Source organism: Diprion similis, chromosome 9 (genome assembly GCF_021155765.1).
Source record: "Diprion similis isolate iyDipSimi1 chromosome 9, iyDipSimi1.1, whole genome shotgun sequence".
In the NCBI taxonomy this organism is placed as follows: Eukaryota; Metazoa; Arthropoda; class Insecta; order Hymenoptera; family Diprionidae; genus Diprion; species Diprion similis.
In genome coordinates this window covers 1,206,176-1,224,360 of record NC_060113.1, presented here as the reverse complement: position 1 = coordinate 1,224,360, position 18,185 = coordinate 1,206,176, and the positions used below count along the sequence as shown (strand labels likewise).

Here is an 18,185-nt window from a genome sequence, read left to right as displayed (position 1 = left end):
TTCCATCTTTTTACAATTACAATATGATCGGGCTCTAAGCTTAATCGTACTCTTCGTCATGTAAATAGCACTGATTTAATCCCTGGAATAATCCGCGGCACTCGGATCCCGATTAGCGATAAGAAAAGTTGTGAAAAAAATAATTCGAAATTATTTTTCAGCTCATGGTCTCAAGTCGTCGGCCTTCAAGACCACGAGGGCGAACTTCAACCTGTCATAATTGTAAAATAAGACCGACAGCTGTAAATTCACCTGCTTAATCGTGCGGCCCACATTTGTGTAAATAGATAGGAGCTGTTATAAGCCTTTCGTACACATCACATAATATTCTTGTGTGAATTGAACTTATGCCGTGCAGACACGAAGGAAGGAAGAAAGGTAAACATTAAGCTAGATTCGATTTTTAAATTTATTTCGTGTAAATTGTTATTAAAAAATTGATTATTTTTCATTTCAGATTCGGCTACTCTTAATTTTTAAGCCGCTTAATTGAAGATAAATTTCTTATTTCTAGTTGAATGAGTTCCAAGTAACTTGAGCAATTATTCGCAGCCTCGAGTTCATAAAAGTTACATAACGAACTGAAAACGTTCCTAATTTGATTTTCTAAAAATTCGCTCACTGCCGTTCAATATGAGACATTCAATTTCGAGTATTTTGGAAAAAACTGTGGAAAAAAACGAAGTACACTGAAATTGACTTCAGAGACACTTCGGATCAATATATGTTGAGTTACCCAATGAACACACCTCATGATTCTCGAATTCATGGATAAAGTCTGGAAAAATTTCCTAGACACCAATGGTTCTACCAAAGTATGGCGACAGATTTTCATCACTGGGTTGTATCAACGCCTGGCGGAGTTGTTTGACCCCAAAACCGTCGACACCAGCGTCTTCGAGTAGACGTGGTATCCGACATCCATCGTAGGGACAGTGAAGTGGCGAGCTGCACCCAGCGGATGGGTAAATATCCATATCGCTGCACGTAGCGCACGCACGTATACCTACATCGATGGAGGAAGGAAATAGGGGGGCAGAAGAGAGAGAGAGAGAGTGTTGTAGACGCTCATTGATCGGGGGTGGAGTGTCGCCACCCCCGACAGATGGCGGTTTGAGCCGAGCGACAAACGCGGGGGTGAGAATTCCGAGCGGTTGTTTCAGTACAAACGTAAAGGTCCTGAAAGAGGGACCTTGTCGTTGCCCTGTGCCTCAGGACAGCATGTCAGGCGGCGAGGGGTCAGCCCCTGGGGTTAAAGCAAATCACACCGCAGCCGAAGAATTCGCGAATAACGAGTGCATCGTGAGCGTTAACGAGGTGGGCGTTACGTCATCCGGGGATGGTTTGCGACGGAGAAAAGTCATCCACGCGGCTAAAGAGACTCTCGACAAAGGTGAGAGCTCGGTCTTAACCCCCCATAAAAATTCAGACTCAGTTCGCGAGCCGTATTCCCGCAGCTTTCGCATCTTCGATCCTGAATGTTGCCATCCCTGCATGTTTTCATATGATCTACAATAAGGGACGAACGCGTAGATTCACGCACTTTTAGGCACGCATCAATTTCTTTTGCCAAATTCTCCGCTCCGAGACTATTGTCAACGATGAAACGAGCGCTGAAAAATTCTTGCCATCATTTGCCTCGACGTCGATTAGTCTTCGGTGGATATAGAACCACGGGAATGATCCTACGGTCGAAATTAAATCCGAAGCGTATTAACGGCGGCCATCTTGATTTCTGATATTTGAATTTATATACGCCTGTCACGTTTTCTTTTTTTTTTTTTTTTTTTTCGCTAACTTCTTTCCGCCGACCTTATATATCGCGAAGCTTTTGCATCTTATCCAAACCAGACGTTCCCATTTACCCAACCATTACTGCTCCTCAGTGCTTCGCGGTTACGTATATCTTTGAGCAATTCAATCGAGTCCGCTCCAGTTATCGCAACCGCGATTTTCATCCCGACGGTATATAGACGCATAACTATGCATCAGAAACCGCCTCACGGAGAAACGCTTTCAACTATAAAACTCGAAAGCCTCTAATTCATATTTAGCGTCACTATTCGCCGACTGCACGTGGCGAATTTACAGCAGCACATTAAAGGGTACATATTTTCGTGATAAACATCAATTGCAATTCCAAAGTATATACACTTGTATATACGTTTCCTCGACTTGCTATTTTTGCTCGAGAAAATTAGTCCAACAGGCTGTGCGGTTTCCATTTGTAATCTAGACAGCTTTCGAAGATTGATCCTGGGGAGCCAGGCTGAGCTCACGAACCCCTAATTCCTGGTGCTTTTGCGGCACGCTATATACCTCTCTCTGGACATTTGAAAAGATAAAGATGAAATCCATCCTGGCAACCCATTACCCAAGGGAGTCGGCAAAACCTTCGACCGGAATAGCCTACATGGGATTCTGCTCCAGCATGCAATCCCATGTCGTATTGATGGGGGTTCCATGGTATAGTGGCATTGCACAAGAGCCGTACATAGTCTCGAGTTAATCGTGTCTTTGCGGACTCCTTTTATACTCGGATAGTGCCAACGGTCTGATTGTGAAATTTTTTTTTCTACTTCTGTTTCGCAAACCCTCTGCAAAGTATAACGGCAGAAATGAATAGAGCCAAGACTCTAAGGCGAAGTTATGCGGCACCTGTCTAGTCGAGTTTCACACTCCAGCAGCGAAACACACCCGTTTGTGTACCTATGACAACGAGCAAAGTATAGTCAGCTACACGAACCTCACACATGAATAACTTACGCGCAAATACTCTTTTCGCAGTATACAGAACACCGGGCAGAGGTTGTTAATGTCCGAAATTGTACCCTGGGGTAGGCACTCGTTTTACATCCGAATCGTGCAATGGGCAAAATGGATTCCAGGAATTTCTTGTTTTTCCCAGATCCTTGGTTCTTTTTTACTTTTTACCTTCCATACAAATTCGCACAATCGGGCAAATCTTCTTAATGCGCTGCTCCGACTTTTGGAAAATAAAAAACAGACGTAAATCCAAAGCGAAAAATTCTATCATCATGTACTTTTTCTCCTTTGATCCTTTATCAGCCCTATAAAAACAACATTTCTGTTAACTCCTATACTACTTTCTTGCATTCTTCATATTCTCCGGTTTTCCTACGTCCCTATATACGTTTCACCTTAATTAAGTACCGTCAAATTTTAAAATCGTAACAAAATAAATCGAAATCAAAGATCCACGTAATTTCAGCAAAATTTTATGCAATTAAAAAAAAAAATTGTACGAGTTATGCAATTCGCAACGATCTACGTGCGATAATATTATTATTGGTCTGATAGATGTGTAGTAATGAATTCATGGATAATGGGGCACACGTAATGTAACAGAAAAGTTTGTACAAGTTTACGAAGTGATTAACAACGTCTACTAATTCAGACAGTAAACAATGATTGTTATTCATACTTATCAGCTAGAATTTTTCGGCACGAATACCTTCGGCGCGAGGTAATTTGTTTAATGTTTATATAATATAGCGGGTCGAGCAGCATCTTGTTTTTGTCTGCTGCTTTACCTAAAGTATCTGATTTCATATTCGAATACTAGGGTATTACAATTCACGTGCCTTAACACCAGCGGGGAAACAACAGAATTGAATATGATTACGTGATGAATAATCGGTGCAAACACTTCCCACATAGCGAGTATATTATAAATATTTGAACAATGCTCACCGTTAATTGCTTTGCCTTAAGATGTTTGTTGTTGGAATGAGAAAAAAGAATACTAATAAAACGTGTCGTACAATGTTCATTCACTTCTTTTTATCTGCGTGAGAAAAAACCGCTTTGTTTGCCGTAGCTATGAATAAAAAAGCTGAAAGAAAACGGAAAGAAAACAAATCTGTCTTACTTATCGCTGTAGATCTTAGGACGCTTATTTTCTGACATTAAACTTCAATTAAAAATCGTTGGTCAAATTATCACGCTGATTAGAAATTGTGTTCAAAATTATCCAGAGTAGTCGAGTACTATACACGTGGAAAAAGAATTCCTTCGTCAATGACTCTTCGAAACTGCACATTTTCTATTCAGTTCCGACGAATTCACCCCGCCGGTAAACAACTTTGTAAAGCAAGTTCCGGTCGGTTAAAATCGTGTCACGAATATGTTCTCAAGCAACTAATCGATCTTAACTTTTTTTTATTCCAGCCTCGCGTCTCCTGAGACGCAAAATACCATGTACGGGTCACCTGATGACCCCCCGCCGCCTATGGATACAAAAAGTGCCCACGCAGGTTGGTAAAGCATGCGAAAATCTCTTTTCGCCCCTCGAATCGAAGGGGGCGTCGCAATGGTCTCGCCAATTTTTTGCGAACATTAATTGGGGGATCTTGACTGGATACAGGCGCGCCAAAAAGTCCCTGAATCAGCCAAGGGATGACGGAATTTGAGTTTATCGTTAGGCGGAAACGTCAGGTATCGATTCAGCTCGTTGAGTCGAGGATTCGTATAACCTTGTTATAATATATCCACGTTGAACATGTTCGGCGATGAGGGAAATGCGCGTCAGAATTCTATCGAACGAACATGGACGCGTTTTTTATACGTCGGAAAGTATTACTTGTTGTAGTTTATGAAACGTGCGAGTATATCAATACGCCATATATGTACGTAGTTATATATGTGTTAGTGATCCAGGTATCAGACGAGGAGATGAAATAAAGCACCTTTGGGATACTGGAAGAGTATAAGTCAAACGTATCGGGGCGATAAACACCTAAAGGTTACAACCTCGGGAAAACTTTTTCCCCCATTCAAGCTCGTTAAATAATTCGCACTGACATTAAAAGTATTCCAATCATATTTCCTGTCGCTCTGTATATTACTTATTGTTTTCTCGTAATGGCCGCCTTCGACGGATTAACGGCATGTAATTGGGAACGTAAGAAATGAGAAACTGACATATGAGAATTATTACTGTGAAGGAATATTTTTCCAATACGGAAATAAGCTTCTCCGCAATCATTCATCGCTGTTATTCTTCAATCAAACGATATTTATTCTCTCTCTCTCTCTCTGTTTTTCGATACGGGAGGAGAGCAATTTAGATTGCCGTCGGTTATATATCGCGATATTTGAAGAAGCGAGTAAATAAATATCAGTCGCTCGGACAAATCTGTCCAGCGAACCTTCAACTCGTACCTTATACTTATACGTACAACGTAACGTTTTCTCAGAGTCAGGAGTTAATCTGAGGAGATACGGAATATATATGTGCGCTTGGCTTTTACGGTACAAGGTGTTAAACCCGCGGAGTCCGAATTTCAAGAAAAGACCGGGTTGAGAAACGAGCCGAGACTCCCATTCTTTCCTGCTTCTTCTTCTTCTTCTTCTCCTTTTTATTCTACTAATGTTTAATAAAACCGCGAGATAAAAGGCTATATACTCGGCCAATTTCTTTCGCCCAGACCGCGAGTAGCAAAATTATATCCAAATCCTCGTTTTCGCTTGTGTTTGTGTATCGCATCGGTAGAGGTTAAGAATTTGGAAAAATGCCAAAACAACATTATCTCAGGGCAGTTCCCGTGGCTTATTCTGGAGGGTTGAAAACCCGACTCGATATCGAACCCGGCTGGCGGTATGCTACTGTATAGATAATTGCGACGCAGAGCTGAGTCTGGTTCCGATTCTCTTAATTCTCAACCAGCTGCATGCAGCTGGCTGCTGGATCCATGATTCGACGATTGAAACTGCCAGCTGGCAAATTTCTTTCCAATTTTTCTTTTTTCCGTTTTTCGATCATACAACCGACGCGACGGTCCGAAGTTCTGCATGCATCGAGCAATCAACATCCACATGGTGCTAATTTCCGTCGGACGTTACAGAGACGGACTTTATAGTTTACCGTATTCTACACCCGCATGCTTCTCTGAGATCGATAAATAATAAACGAGTTTAACTGCAGCGCGTATCCATACTGGAAATGTTCTTGTTTCAAAACATGTAATATGCTTTCAATGAAATCAGAGTGTCTTTTGCTGCATGATTTATTTTGTAAGTTGAGTAAATAAATATATATATACTTACAAGAAATCAGGTAATAAATTACAAGATATGTAAGTAGATCAAAAATCACATAATCAGCTGTATACAGTGAACTATATGAATTTTGATTTTGTTTGTCCGATGATTCGTACCTTCGTAATTTATCTCCTGATTTCTTCTACATATATATTTTACCGAATTTAAAAGATAAGTCATGTAATAAATTACACACTGAATTCTTTCAAAACATTCCCTTCCTCGTTTTCAGGAATGCGATGTCGTCGTCATGTTCCCCAGCGGTGCACGGGACGAAACTCTGATGTGGCTTCTGGGACGACTCAGGGCTGGGACTCCTGGACTCGTCGTTCACGTTCGTCATCACACATCTTCCGACAGCTACGGGTTCTACCTGACGGCTCCGTTTCCAGTGTAAATATACGCCTTTCATGATTCGTGGTAGAATATTTCGCTTCTGCGATACATCGACTTATTCCCATTCAATTTATGGAAGTGGTAGGTAATCGACGTCACTACAACGTCGGCAGTGACGTTGCTATACTTAACAAACGTGCAATAAAGTTAATCGAAGTGTAGGTATAACGACGTTATACGTATACTAAATGCCGCTAACTGCCTATCGCTGTTATTATTACAACCGTCTGTAATATAGTAATGAAACTTTATAGGTGATTCCAGTCCGGTTGCTATGCGACTTCTAATGATACATTGATAAGAAAGAGAAAAGTGTTTTTACGCGTAGAGCGGTCAAAGGACATTACATTACACGTGACAACCCGTTGGATGAATAATTATCAGACACGTGTAGTCGAATGACGAGTGAATGGGACGCATTAGAGTCGAAACGAGGCTAAACTGAGTTTTACGATAGTTTTGAGAGGGCAAAGAGAAGCGACAAAAAGGAGTCGACGATGGAGGATAACGGAATAAAGAAAGGCGATGAGGGGTGCAAAGAGTCTCGGGGATTTGATTTTTACTGAAAATCGAATCGGAAACTTGACTCGGTTGCCTCAGTAGAACATTGTATATACATGTAACGCGGGCGCGAGAGGAATCGATTGTCGGTATAAGTCAATGAGTAGTTCAGAAAGGGTCTTGAAACGACCTTCTGATTTTTTCCGGATGTTAACGCAGCCTCCTGAAGGCGGCGGAAGAAGTCCACTTGACGAAAAGGCTGCGTCAGGAGTTTGGCGGTGGTCTTAAGGAGTTCGTAGGAACTGAGACGAGCTTTTTCGAGGGCAGCGATGACGAGGCTGGCTTCTTCACCACCCAGGAAAGGCAGTCCCTGGTTCTCCATCTTCTCCACACTCTGCGGGCGGGTCAACAAGACCTGCACAGCTTGCCGGGCCTCAAGCTAATCGAGGGTCAAGCCATCGTGCCGAAGTGCATATCGGCCGGGGTCATTTCCCAAGTGTGTATACCACATCGACTTCACGTTATGTCACAACATTATCTAACCAACCACCCACATCCCAGCACCAGCTAACCGTCGTACCGATTTCCCCAGGTATTTCCACTCCACGAGTTACCGGCCTTGGAAAAGCTCCAGAGGACTTGGGTCCGCGCCTTTCTCAGCCCACAACCTCTCGACGACATTTGTCGATACTTCGGGGTCAAGATAACCATGTACTTTGCTTGGCTCGGCCATTACACCACCGCCCTAATCGTTCCGGCTGCCGTGGGTGTCATATACTGGGTATGTTGTACTACGATAACCCCGTCGATCACTCATTCAACTAAAAACACTGAATTCCAGGTTCGTGTGGAAGGTAAGTGTACCAGTTACGGACCCTTAGATATAAAATTACAAAAAAGTAAATTCCCGTCTAATCTGCTGCTTAATAATAATCATTTTCCGCCGTCAATTTATAATTTTGGAAAATAAAAGGATCAGTATAATTGGGTCTGAACGTGTCAATAACTGGTACACTTAACTCACTTATTTCCTGCGAACTTGCCAGCAGGATTCATTCGGTAATTACCAATAGCACTTGCATATCATTAGCATAAACCGTCTAAGCAATCGTCACAGTTTTTTTTTTGCAAGCTAAATATCATGCTGTATGAAATTAGCGGTGTTAAAATTGACCAATAGTGATCGGTGTGGACTACTATAGAATAAATTTTGTGGTCAATTGAGAACTTCAATGTCAGATATTGTTAGATTGACGGTAAAAATATTCTACACAAGTCCACTCACCGTACTTTTTTAACATTGTATTCTTCATCCTGAATTTGATGATAGATCAGAAAATGTTATGAATACGATAGCAAATTACCGCTGCAACAGTTGCTACAAACTATTGTGATGCATGCTGATAAAATGTTACCGTCAATTAGGTATTTTAATGAAAAATTTCGAAATATTCGATTAGGTCCGTCAGATAAAAAGTCGAAAAATAATTGACGCGTAGTTTCTCTTTATTCAATAAAATATTCATTAACAAAGATACAGCAAGTTGAATTCTGCGTGACGTCATAATTTTTTAATTCTGGTATATCTATATCCATGCACATTTTGACGTCACGCTCAAATTTCAAACTGCAATATCCTTGCTAATGAACATTGAATTGAAAGAACTAAGAGAAAATACGCGTCAATTATTTTTCCACGTTCCATCTGACGAACTCAACGGAACTTTTCATTCCAATACCTGATTGCACGTGCCATAAACTTTCCACCCTCCAAGGACACAATGTCAATCCACGATCGTGAGGAACAGACTCGAACCCCGAACCCTCAGCGACCCCAACCCCAATGACACCTCGATTCCTATTGCAGGTCGGCATCATCGGGCGGAACCAGGCGGTGGAGGACGTGGCCTACGTCTTGTTCTCGATATTCAACGTCGTCTGGGCCACCGTTTATCTCGAGACGTGGAAACGACGGGGTGCCGAGTTGGCCTACCGATGGGGAACCCTCGACCAACGCGACGACCTGCTTGTCGAACCGCGACCTCTCTTCACGGTGAGCCCATTTGTACCACCAGGCTTGAAATGCTGGTCTGAATCGAAGGTCTGCAACCCTCTGCTCTCTTCCAGGGTACACTTGAGAGGTCGCCGGTAACCGGAAGACTGGAGCCGACTTACCCGGCCTGGAGACGCAACGTCTTTCGGTACCTAGTCAGCATACCAGTGATAGCGGTGTGCCTATTTTTAGTATTTATCGTCATGATTGTGAGCTTCCAAGTGCAGGTGAGACTTTGACCGTTTTTTCACACCGCCACCTATCATAGTATAATAGAATTGTCATGTTCAGACAATCGAGTTCCTCGATCAAAGCTGCATATTCAACGTCTCGACTCTTCGGGAAAAAAGGATCATTCAACTAGCTAGAAGACGATATGATGTTCTTCTAGTTAATGTTCTAATTGCATATTTCTTTCTTCTATTTCTTTCGATTCCAGGACTGGTGGGACGCCGGACTTGAGTCTGCGGGTTACGGATTCTGGCTTAGCTATGTCCCGAAGGTTCTTCTCGCGGTGGTTATCACCCTCATGGATGAGGCCTACTTCAAGGTCGCGGTCTGCCTCAACGATATGGGTAAGCGTTTTGATTTACCACCTGTTTTGCCTAACCCAATGAATCTGACCCGAAGTTGTTTCTTTCCTCTTTAGTCAGTAGAATTTTACACACGCCAAAATGTTGATTAAAAATTAAAAAACAAAAACAAGAAAAAAGAAACGTCTAAGCGAATGAATTCTTTATGCACATTACATATGACATTACACAAATAGTATTCAATTCTCGTCCCCCGTGTACAATTCATACCTATTATAATATTATACTTATGATATTAACCACCTTTCAGTCTAATACCTTATACATATATATGCTATACATTAATGCACGATTTGAAAAACTAGATGAATTATTACAGTAGATGATACAGTTTTATATTATATATATACACATACATACATATGTGTATGTAACATATTTATCACCTTTTCACAGCTTATAGCTTGATCTACGTTACTATATATTATCGTCATACCTGTACTGATACCCCAAGTAACGTTTTATAAAGATACTTCTTTCTCTTGTGTACACCCTTTTTACGTTGTAGCTAATATTAGAGGAAACTAACATTGGAAAGAGATCATTTTATTTTTTTTTTTTTTCTACACCTTTCTTTATCCCCGTTAATGCTTTTTTTCTCCACCCTTAAATTTTCTACGTCATATCATGAACTAAATTCATACTATTTTATTCGATAATCGTATGTGTACTATATATATATATATATATATATATAAATATATACTTAGATTTCGAGAGTAGAATAATATGTGCCGCCTAAACGTTAGATAGTATCTATGATTTTTGTATGTTGGGACGCAGAAAACTATCGGCTCGACACCGAATATGAGAATCATCTGATCTACAAAGTGGCCCTGGTAAATGAGTTAAAGAAATTTTTTTAGATGACAATTTGTGTATTTTAAACGTATTTTTATACATTCTATATCTGTGTTGATGTACGTATATGTATACACCTTATATTATCCATATGCAACGTCCGTACAATGATGCAAATTTATGTATCATTTTACGCTTCACGAGTATGTTTTTTTTCCGTATCTTTTTTTCTCTCCGTCCAACTTCTCGTTTGTTCTTTTCAAATTTTTACCAATTACACCGCGTCTTCCTATAGTCGCAAAACTTTTCACCGATTGAAATCAAATAAATCTATAGTATAATACGACGAGTAGAATACCTGTTTTGAACAATTTCAACTCAATCTGTTTGTAAAATTTAATATATGGGAATCCTTTAATTTTCGTATTATAAATTACCGTTTTTAGTCAGTTTATGCTACATTATACGCTTTGGCTGTCTCTGTGCTGTTTGCATGCAAATTTTGTCTGTGTGAGAATAGAATCGTAGTCTAGTTTCCGTAAGCCGATTGTCAAACCTCCGGATCGCATCTCGCGTGAAAATGTAGCTAGATAAATAAATGAATTAAAAAAAAAAAATAAAATATAAAACAAATAAAAATTAAATAAATAAGTAAACAAGTATCCTTTTCGAAAGCAAACGAAAAGCGCTACGAAAGCATATAAATCGTGTCGTCCTTCGTTCGTTCCATAACGATTATTTCCTTGCAATTCTAACACGTCTCGCTTCAGTTTCAGTTCGTCAACTCGTTTCTATCCCTCTTCTACATCGCCTTTTACCTCCAAGACCAGGAGAGACTGAAAGAGGTAGGTGCCAGGGTTAAAAAAATGACGAAATCGAGCAGGGAGAAAAGAAAAAGAGAAGATTTTACTAAAAAAAATTTAAGGAAATGAGGAGCACGTCAATATTTTTGTAAAAGAAAGAAAAAAAAATCGTGACGCGTCCCTCTTTTCCTGAAGTTCTTACAAAAATCTGCACTTCTATTATCTCGGCGAAGCTCGATTTCTCCGGTTGTTGACCACAGTTTATGCTCCTCAGCAACTGGCCGCCCTCTTGATAGCTCGACAAGTGATCGGTAACCTGAAGGAATCGGCAGTTCCGTATCTGGTGGAGCAGCTGCGATTGGCTCGTTTGAGTTTCGAATTGTTCGGGGCCCTGAGTCCCAGCGAGGCGCGACCGCCGCCTGGCGAAGAGGAAATTCCCGAGTCGGAAAAGACGCGGGAAGTTAAAGAGCGGAAGAGGAGTCCCGGGGATGATGCGAAGGAGGACAACCGGGGCAAGGGAAAACGAAACGTCAGCCAGGCGGAGCTGGAGAGCTCGTTGTATAGAGTAGGACACCCCTCAAATTTCCTACTTAGTGACAGTGCCTTGAAGGTTTGATTTATAGACGTAGACGATTATCACACCACTCTCGATCCCCTTCTCGTGTTATCCTGATCCTGCTCGTATATCTTTGATGCACGTTCTTTGTTTTCTGCAATTTAACCCACGATTCGAAAATTATTTATAAACTCGTTTTCGTTCTTCCTTAGTTTCGTATTTAAAGAATAAATCGTAAATTTACAAAGATTAAAGTTTTGTGATAAAATTCGAATTGGATTGATCCTATATCTGTGTATTTATCTGCTAATAAGTAGCATATTTTTTAACTACCAAACTAAGGTGAAGAGAACAACATCTTTCGTGAATTGTGTGTACTTCACTCTGACAGATGCTGATATCACCTAGTATTATCTACAAGGCCACAGTAATTATATTGCACGAGCATGAATGAGATAACAATCACGTTGCAAGTAATTCCGTGGCACAAAAACCTGACAATACGTCATTTCGTTTTTCTTGTTCTATACGTTGCGAACGCTTTTTTATTATTTTTTTTTTTATAATCCAAATCGCACACGTCGCCATTATTCATAATTGTTTTATGTTCTCATGGTAATAAGTAATTTGTTTATTTTTTTTTTTTTTTTTTATCTCTCTTTTTATCACGATGTAGTAAGAAAAACAAGAACAACAACAGCAAAATAATTGTATTGTTATAGTTTTTTTGTGACATCTTCTCAATGGATTTATTATCATTAACGTTCGTTAATCATGTCGTCTTGTGTTTCGTCTGTAAAATATCATTGTTATACTTTTTACAATAATTTTTTCAAAAATAATTTTTCTCCATTTTTCATCATCCAACGACATCACACTGCACGTGCAGATCTCTCCTAAGAAGGTAATTCATGTCATTATTATACATAACAATTGAACACAGTTGTCATACTCCTTCGTTATACATATAATTACATATCATAATCAATCAGATCGGCGCTTTGTAACATCGGATATCTTATCGGTTAGTCATTCCGTTTCGTTTGTCTGCACTTAAGCCCCAATCCCGACACTCGCAGCTATCAGTGTTAGATTAGAAAATTCACATTTTCCAGAGCAAGATTAAACGAGAATCAACATAGAATTAAGAAAAAAGATATATTTCGTACTTTATGAATGCGAAATTCAACTCAAAAGCGTCATTCGAGAAAGTGGAAGTCGATACATACTAACACTCTGCGATTAGTCGATTAATCAGCAGCTTCGATTAATCGACGGTCTCGATTAGTCGTTTTTTAGATTAATCGATTATATGAAATTATCTCATAATAATTCTGCAGATCAATCGTTAAGTATGCACTGGTGCATAGAGAAATTATTCGTCCATCGTGAATTTGGAATTCACGAATCATTATGCATATAATATGTAGAGTTGACACCATTCATAGAGTGCGAATTTTATCGATATACACAATACGCGGTGGTGAAAGAACACGCACCCGAATAACGTGAAAAATTGATAAACGCCCTTAATGAGAAGTCCGAAAAATGTTGGACAGTACGACGGTGCCTTTTCGGAACATCTGGAAATGCTATCCCAGCTGGGATACGTCTGCCTGTTTTCGTCGGCGTTTCCATTGGCAGCAGTCGCGGCCCTCTTGGGAAATTTGCTGGAGCTTAGAGGAGACGCTTTCAAGCTTTGCTTCGTGCTCCAACGACCCTTCGGTAGAAGAGTATCGAACATCGGTACTTGGCAGGTAAGAAAGACGATGAACGCCTGCGGTTCCCGAATAAAGAGGTTCACGAATCTCCCCAGAACGCGATGGAGGCGATGGGATTGGTCGCGATTCTCGTCAACTGCGGACTGATCAGCCTTAGCGGTCAGGTGCAGAGGATGTTCCCCGAGATGTCGGCGACCCAAACGATCCTGCTGATCGTTGCCCTCGAGCACATCATGCTCGCCATTAGATTCGTAATTGTCTGCGCGATACCCGATATTCCGAGCTGGGTGGCAACCGAAATGGCAAAGGTCGAATTCCTGAGACGCGAAGCTGTTCGCCGACTCTCCTCGACCCCTTCGCCGGAGCAACAACCGCCGACGGTGATCGGTAAGACGAATAGAAAGTCGCTGCTACTGCTGCTGTAATGTCCGCCGATTTCGCCATCGCTTCATCGCATTTATGTGTAGAACCATGCGCTAGATGAGGAGAAATCGTTCCTTAACCTCGGGCTGTTATTTTTCGATGAGGCAAAACACGTGCTTCGATATTTATTTATTTTTATTTTTATTTCTTACTCGTTCAAATCCCTTTAGGTTACTCGCTTTTTTACGCTAAGTAATGTCCGCTGTATCTCGCTTTCTCCGTATTCGATTCCCGGGACTTGAGTATAGATCAAGTACAAACTTGCAGGGATACGGATTTGTAAATTTTTCTTTACAACACAATCAGCTTGATAGGCTCGACTCTGGCAAATTACACGTTTATATGCAGCCGATTGTGATTGAGTAATACTGCTGAAGGATGGATAAATTTTATATACATATACTACAGTCAAGACCTCGAACATCGTGGTTTTTACTACCGAGTTAGGAACTCATATATCTTTAAATACGTATGTACATACATTTTATCGCTCACATTTTAGTATAAATAATTCAACTTATCAGTACGAAGTTTTAATTGCCTCGTTAATAACCGGTTATTTGTAATGTGTGTACGTAAAACCTTATCAAAACGTGTTATCAATAAAAATTTGTTTTGTGGAATTAATTTCCCATGGTATTTATAGACGGAATAACGCTCATCTCGGTTTCAATATGAGGGTCCTTGTAAAACACGTGAATAACTATGAATAAGCTACGTACGATCGGTAATGGTTATACAAGACCGCATCACAAAAAAAAAATCAATCTCAGCAAACCTACGGCAAGAATTGTTTAGCAATGATTTCACTTTGAGAGTAACAAGATCTATGTCGCAGGCCGATTTGTCGTGAGTCCAGCCGACGGTGAGGAGGAACAGGAATCGATCGATTCGCGTAACGACGATGACTCTGTGGCCTCGAGTCAACCCGGAACTCCGGGGCTGGGATCAACGGCCCAAACGCCGAGCAATCCACCGACGCCGAGCGCTGCGACGGTGCCCAGAATCGCAGAGACTCCTCCACCCCTCGAGACGCCAGGAACCCCCGGAAGCGGCGATCGAAGCCCCCTGGGATCCGGAAACAACGGCAGCATAAACCGCGAGGTTCACAACACCCCAAGAGCCTCAATCCCCGGCGGTGAAAGAGGTGATATCATTTTTTTGGCACGTCTATAGGGATGATTTCGAGACGTGATTCCCCACTCTCGTGCATGAGATTAAAAATGGGCGAACATTTTTTGCTCCATGATAATTCCAGCGCGGAGATCTCGCGACTGGTTGACCGGTGAACCCGCACCATCAACGCCGGGAAGCGACCACTATAGTCACCATCTCACGATTGGTCCCCACGGGGGTGTCGACTGGGTGCGAAGATTAGGCCTGGAACCTGCGGGGCGCAAAACAAGCGACTCGGAGATAAGCGGAACCGGAAGCGGAAGTGGAAGCGGCGACGAACTGGCGCTGCGTCGATCAACCGACTGCATCGTTTCAAAAGAGCTCGCTTCTTCTTCGGACAGCGATTTGCTAAGGTAAGGAGAGTTGAGAATCACTCATACAAAGGCATTTCATCCCCCCTGTTCATATTTTTCCAAATATTTCTATGTTTGTTGTTACTTTTATCGAGACGAAGGACGATATTTATTATTTGACCACCTCGCACCGCGAGACCAATGAGACGAGCTACACGTCAGTACTTCTTGTAGCCTAAACAGAGGGCACGGACTAAGTGCCAATCGAATCAGTGTTGCCACCTGGGTGGTTTTGTAGAAGAGATTTTTCAGGGAGATTTATTGATTGTAGGCAACGGATTAACTAGTGAAAAAATGGATTGATCAATGTTTTCGTCGGTTAAATACTTTTATAAGATTTTTGGCGTGATTCACGAAACTGTCTGATGTGACAATTGCGATCTAAGTTGGCAACACTGCGACTAACCCCATTTCGTTTGCCGCAGGTCGGCGCCTCCGTGGGCGATGGCCCACAGAGCGCAAAAGTTCAGATTTTCGCCAGAAAAAGAACGGGAACGAGCTGTGGCCGACAAGCAATCAAGGGACCAGCACCAGTACCAACAGGACTACCGGCGAGAGCAGCGAGAGTTAAGGGAGCAACGTGAGCAGCGAGAATTGCGAGAGCAGAGGGAGCTGCAGAAGGATAACCGGGAGATTCGAGACCACAGAGAGCGGCACTTGCAGCAGCACGAGAAGACGGACAGCGGTCTGTCGGACTCGAGTAGAACGGTGTCGAGTCAGGAGGACGAAAAGACGTCGAAGGAGGAGCGGGAAGCGAAAAAGACGAGGGTCAAGCAGAGCCTGATGAAGCGGGCGCGGTCGGTCGCCATATTCTCGTTAAAGCTCAAGGAGCGAAGGGCGAAGGAGGCCGAGGTCAAGGCCAAGGATGCCGAGAGGGAGGCGAGGTGGCAACAGCCGCAGTCCTGCGTCGGTGGAGAACTTTCCTGCATACCGATCGAGAAATTGATATCCGTCGACGACATAGCGACGATGGACATGCGCAGAAAGAATTAGTGATAGCATTAGTAGTATAAGTAATTTTGTTAAAAAGAAGAAGTAAGCAATTATTATCATTATTATTATTATTATTATTATTATTATTATTATTATTATAAAGTATAATATTACCGATGATGATGATATTGATAATAAAACACAATATTATTTTTTAAAACATTTTTAATCCACACACACACACACACACACACACGAATATACAACACAAAAAACACGTCCTTACAACGTTATATGATATCAAAATTTACACCGCCATCTTGAAACTTCCAGAGACGCCGTGTAATTAGATGTTATAATGACAAACTTCCTTCGCCTGTCTTATGCGTACGTACATTGGTTCCAGAATAACATTCCTTCAATTGATCTCTACGCGAACCGTATAATGAGTTATTACACAAGTGACAGGGGTTTCGCGTTGTTAACTAATTTGTACAAAACGCTAACGATCAAAGACGTCTTTTAGACTCCATTATTATACAATCCAAGGCGAATTGTAAGCTAATCTTGCGTCCTGTCGACTAACAATAGTGTTGAATCACTAGGGAAAAATTGAAACCGAATATTATCGTTATCGCAATTGTAACTCAGCTTTCCTACTACTGGCATCGATTGCGACATTATAATTAGAATTCCCTTCACCAATTGTACATCTGCCCTGATTCGAAGCTAACTGTAGCTAATATAGTCGAGAACTTTGCAGGCTCGGTAAAGATCAGGTACAATACGTACGACTATTACGAAGTAAGGAGAACACAAGTTGTTTTGAAATAATTGCCGTAGGGTAAAATATTATATTATGAAGAAACCTATAAGTGTGCCGCAGCTATACGTATACGGTATACCGCATCAGTCCCTTCGCAGACCTTGCGGATAAATATATACCTACAGTTTGCGATTCGAGGTCAGGAAAAAAGTAGCCTACAAGAATCTAGCTAGACTCCCAAAGTAACGCGTGTGCCAGATCATTGACGTGAGTCCGATCCACCACGTGTACGTATCCACATACGTCACAAAGTTATATTCATTTTTAAGAAAAAGAAAGAATAAGTGAGAGAAGAGAAAAAGACACGAGAGTAACCGTAGTTTTAAAAATAAATTACTATAATCTTCAGCTTGATTCCTGTGTAATATTCGAAGTCGCGTATAGATCGATCGCGGTGATCTATCGAGTGAATCAACTGCAGAAGTGCGGCGTGCAGTAATATTAGTTAGAATAATAATAATAATAGTAAGAGAATCACACCGTTCCATCTTTATCACCGCGGTACCACAGATAGGTACACGATAATTAGTAATTCTTGGAAGTTAGTAAAACCGGTTTTTATTAGCGTCGAAACACGCTGGCCTATAAGTATTATTCGTACCTACGACGCGTTTGAAGCTGAGAGCTGGGATCAGTCGATGAGAGACAAGAGTGAAAACGAAAATTGTAAGAATTTGAAGAACATTTTTCATTTTGTATCAAATTTCCTTTCAACGAGCGTACAATGCATGCCCTAAAATGAAACATCGATAGAAATTAATCGTAATTTAAAAAAATACGTTAGTCATTAGGTATATGCATATAAATCATATACATATGTTATAACAGATCTGTATAATAAGTAATAATAGTATTATACACTGATTAACCACAATCGAGTGAAACAAGAACCGCGAATAGAAAGAAAGTAGGAAAGATGTAGAATAAACCAACACTCTACCGAAACCCTGTAGAATTTAACGCAGATGGTGTGTGAACATATATAAT

General features: G+C 41.1%; 1 protein-coding gene across 4 annotated transcripts; it reads left to right on the top strand.

Annotated features, from left to right (window-relative positions):
* Positions 1 to 1,088: 1,088 nt before the first annotated feature.
* LOC124410464 (anoctamin-8) lies at positions 1,089 to 16,507 on the top strand. Of its 4 annotated transcripts, none has more exons than XM_046888857.1 (16): positions 1,089 to 1,393; positions 4,192 to 4,277; positions 6,296 to 6,456; positions 7,180 to 7,456; positions 7,553 to 7,741; positions 8,828 to 9,013; positions 9,088 to 9,240; positions 9,453 to 9,588; positions 10,390 to 10,445; positions 11,178 to 11,252; positions 11,485 to 11,775; positions 13,326 to 13,523; positions 13,583 to 13,874; positions 14,749 to 15,057; positions 15,169 to 15,439; positions 15,865 to 16,507. In XM_046888857.1, exons 1-16 carry the CDS (start codon positions 1,222 to 1,224, stop codon positions 16,430 to 16,432), a joined length of 3,420 nt encoding a protein of 1,139 aa, XP_046744813.1. In that variant the 5' UTR covers positions 1,089 to 1,221; the 3' UTR covers positions 16,433 to 16,507. The 4 variants fall into 4 exon arrangements, with proteins under 4 accessions (XP_046744813.1, XP_046744812.1, XP_046744814.1 ...); XM_046888856.1 differs by having other exon boundaries at positions 11,485 to 11,820; positions 15,895 to 16,507; XM_046888855.1 differs by having other exon boundaries at positions 1,126 to 1,393; positions 11,485 to 11,820.
* The last annotated feature ends 1,678 nt before the right edge of the window (positions 16,508 to 18,185 follow it).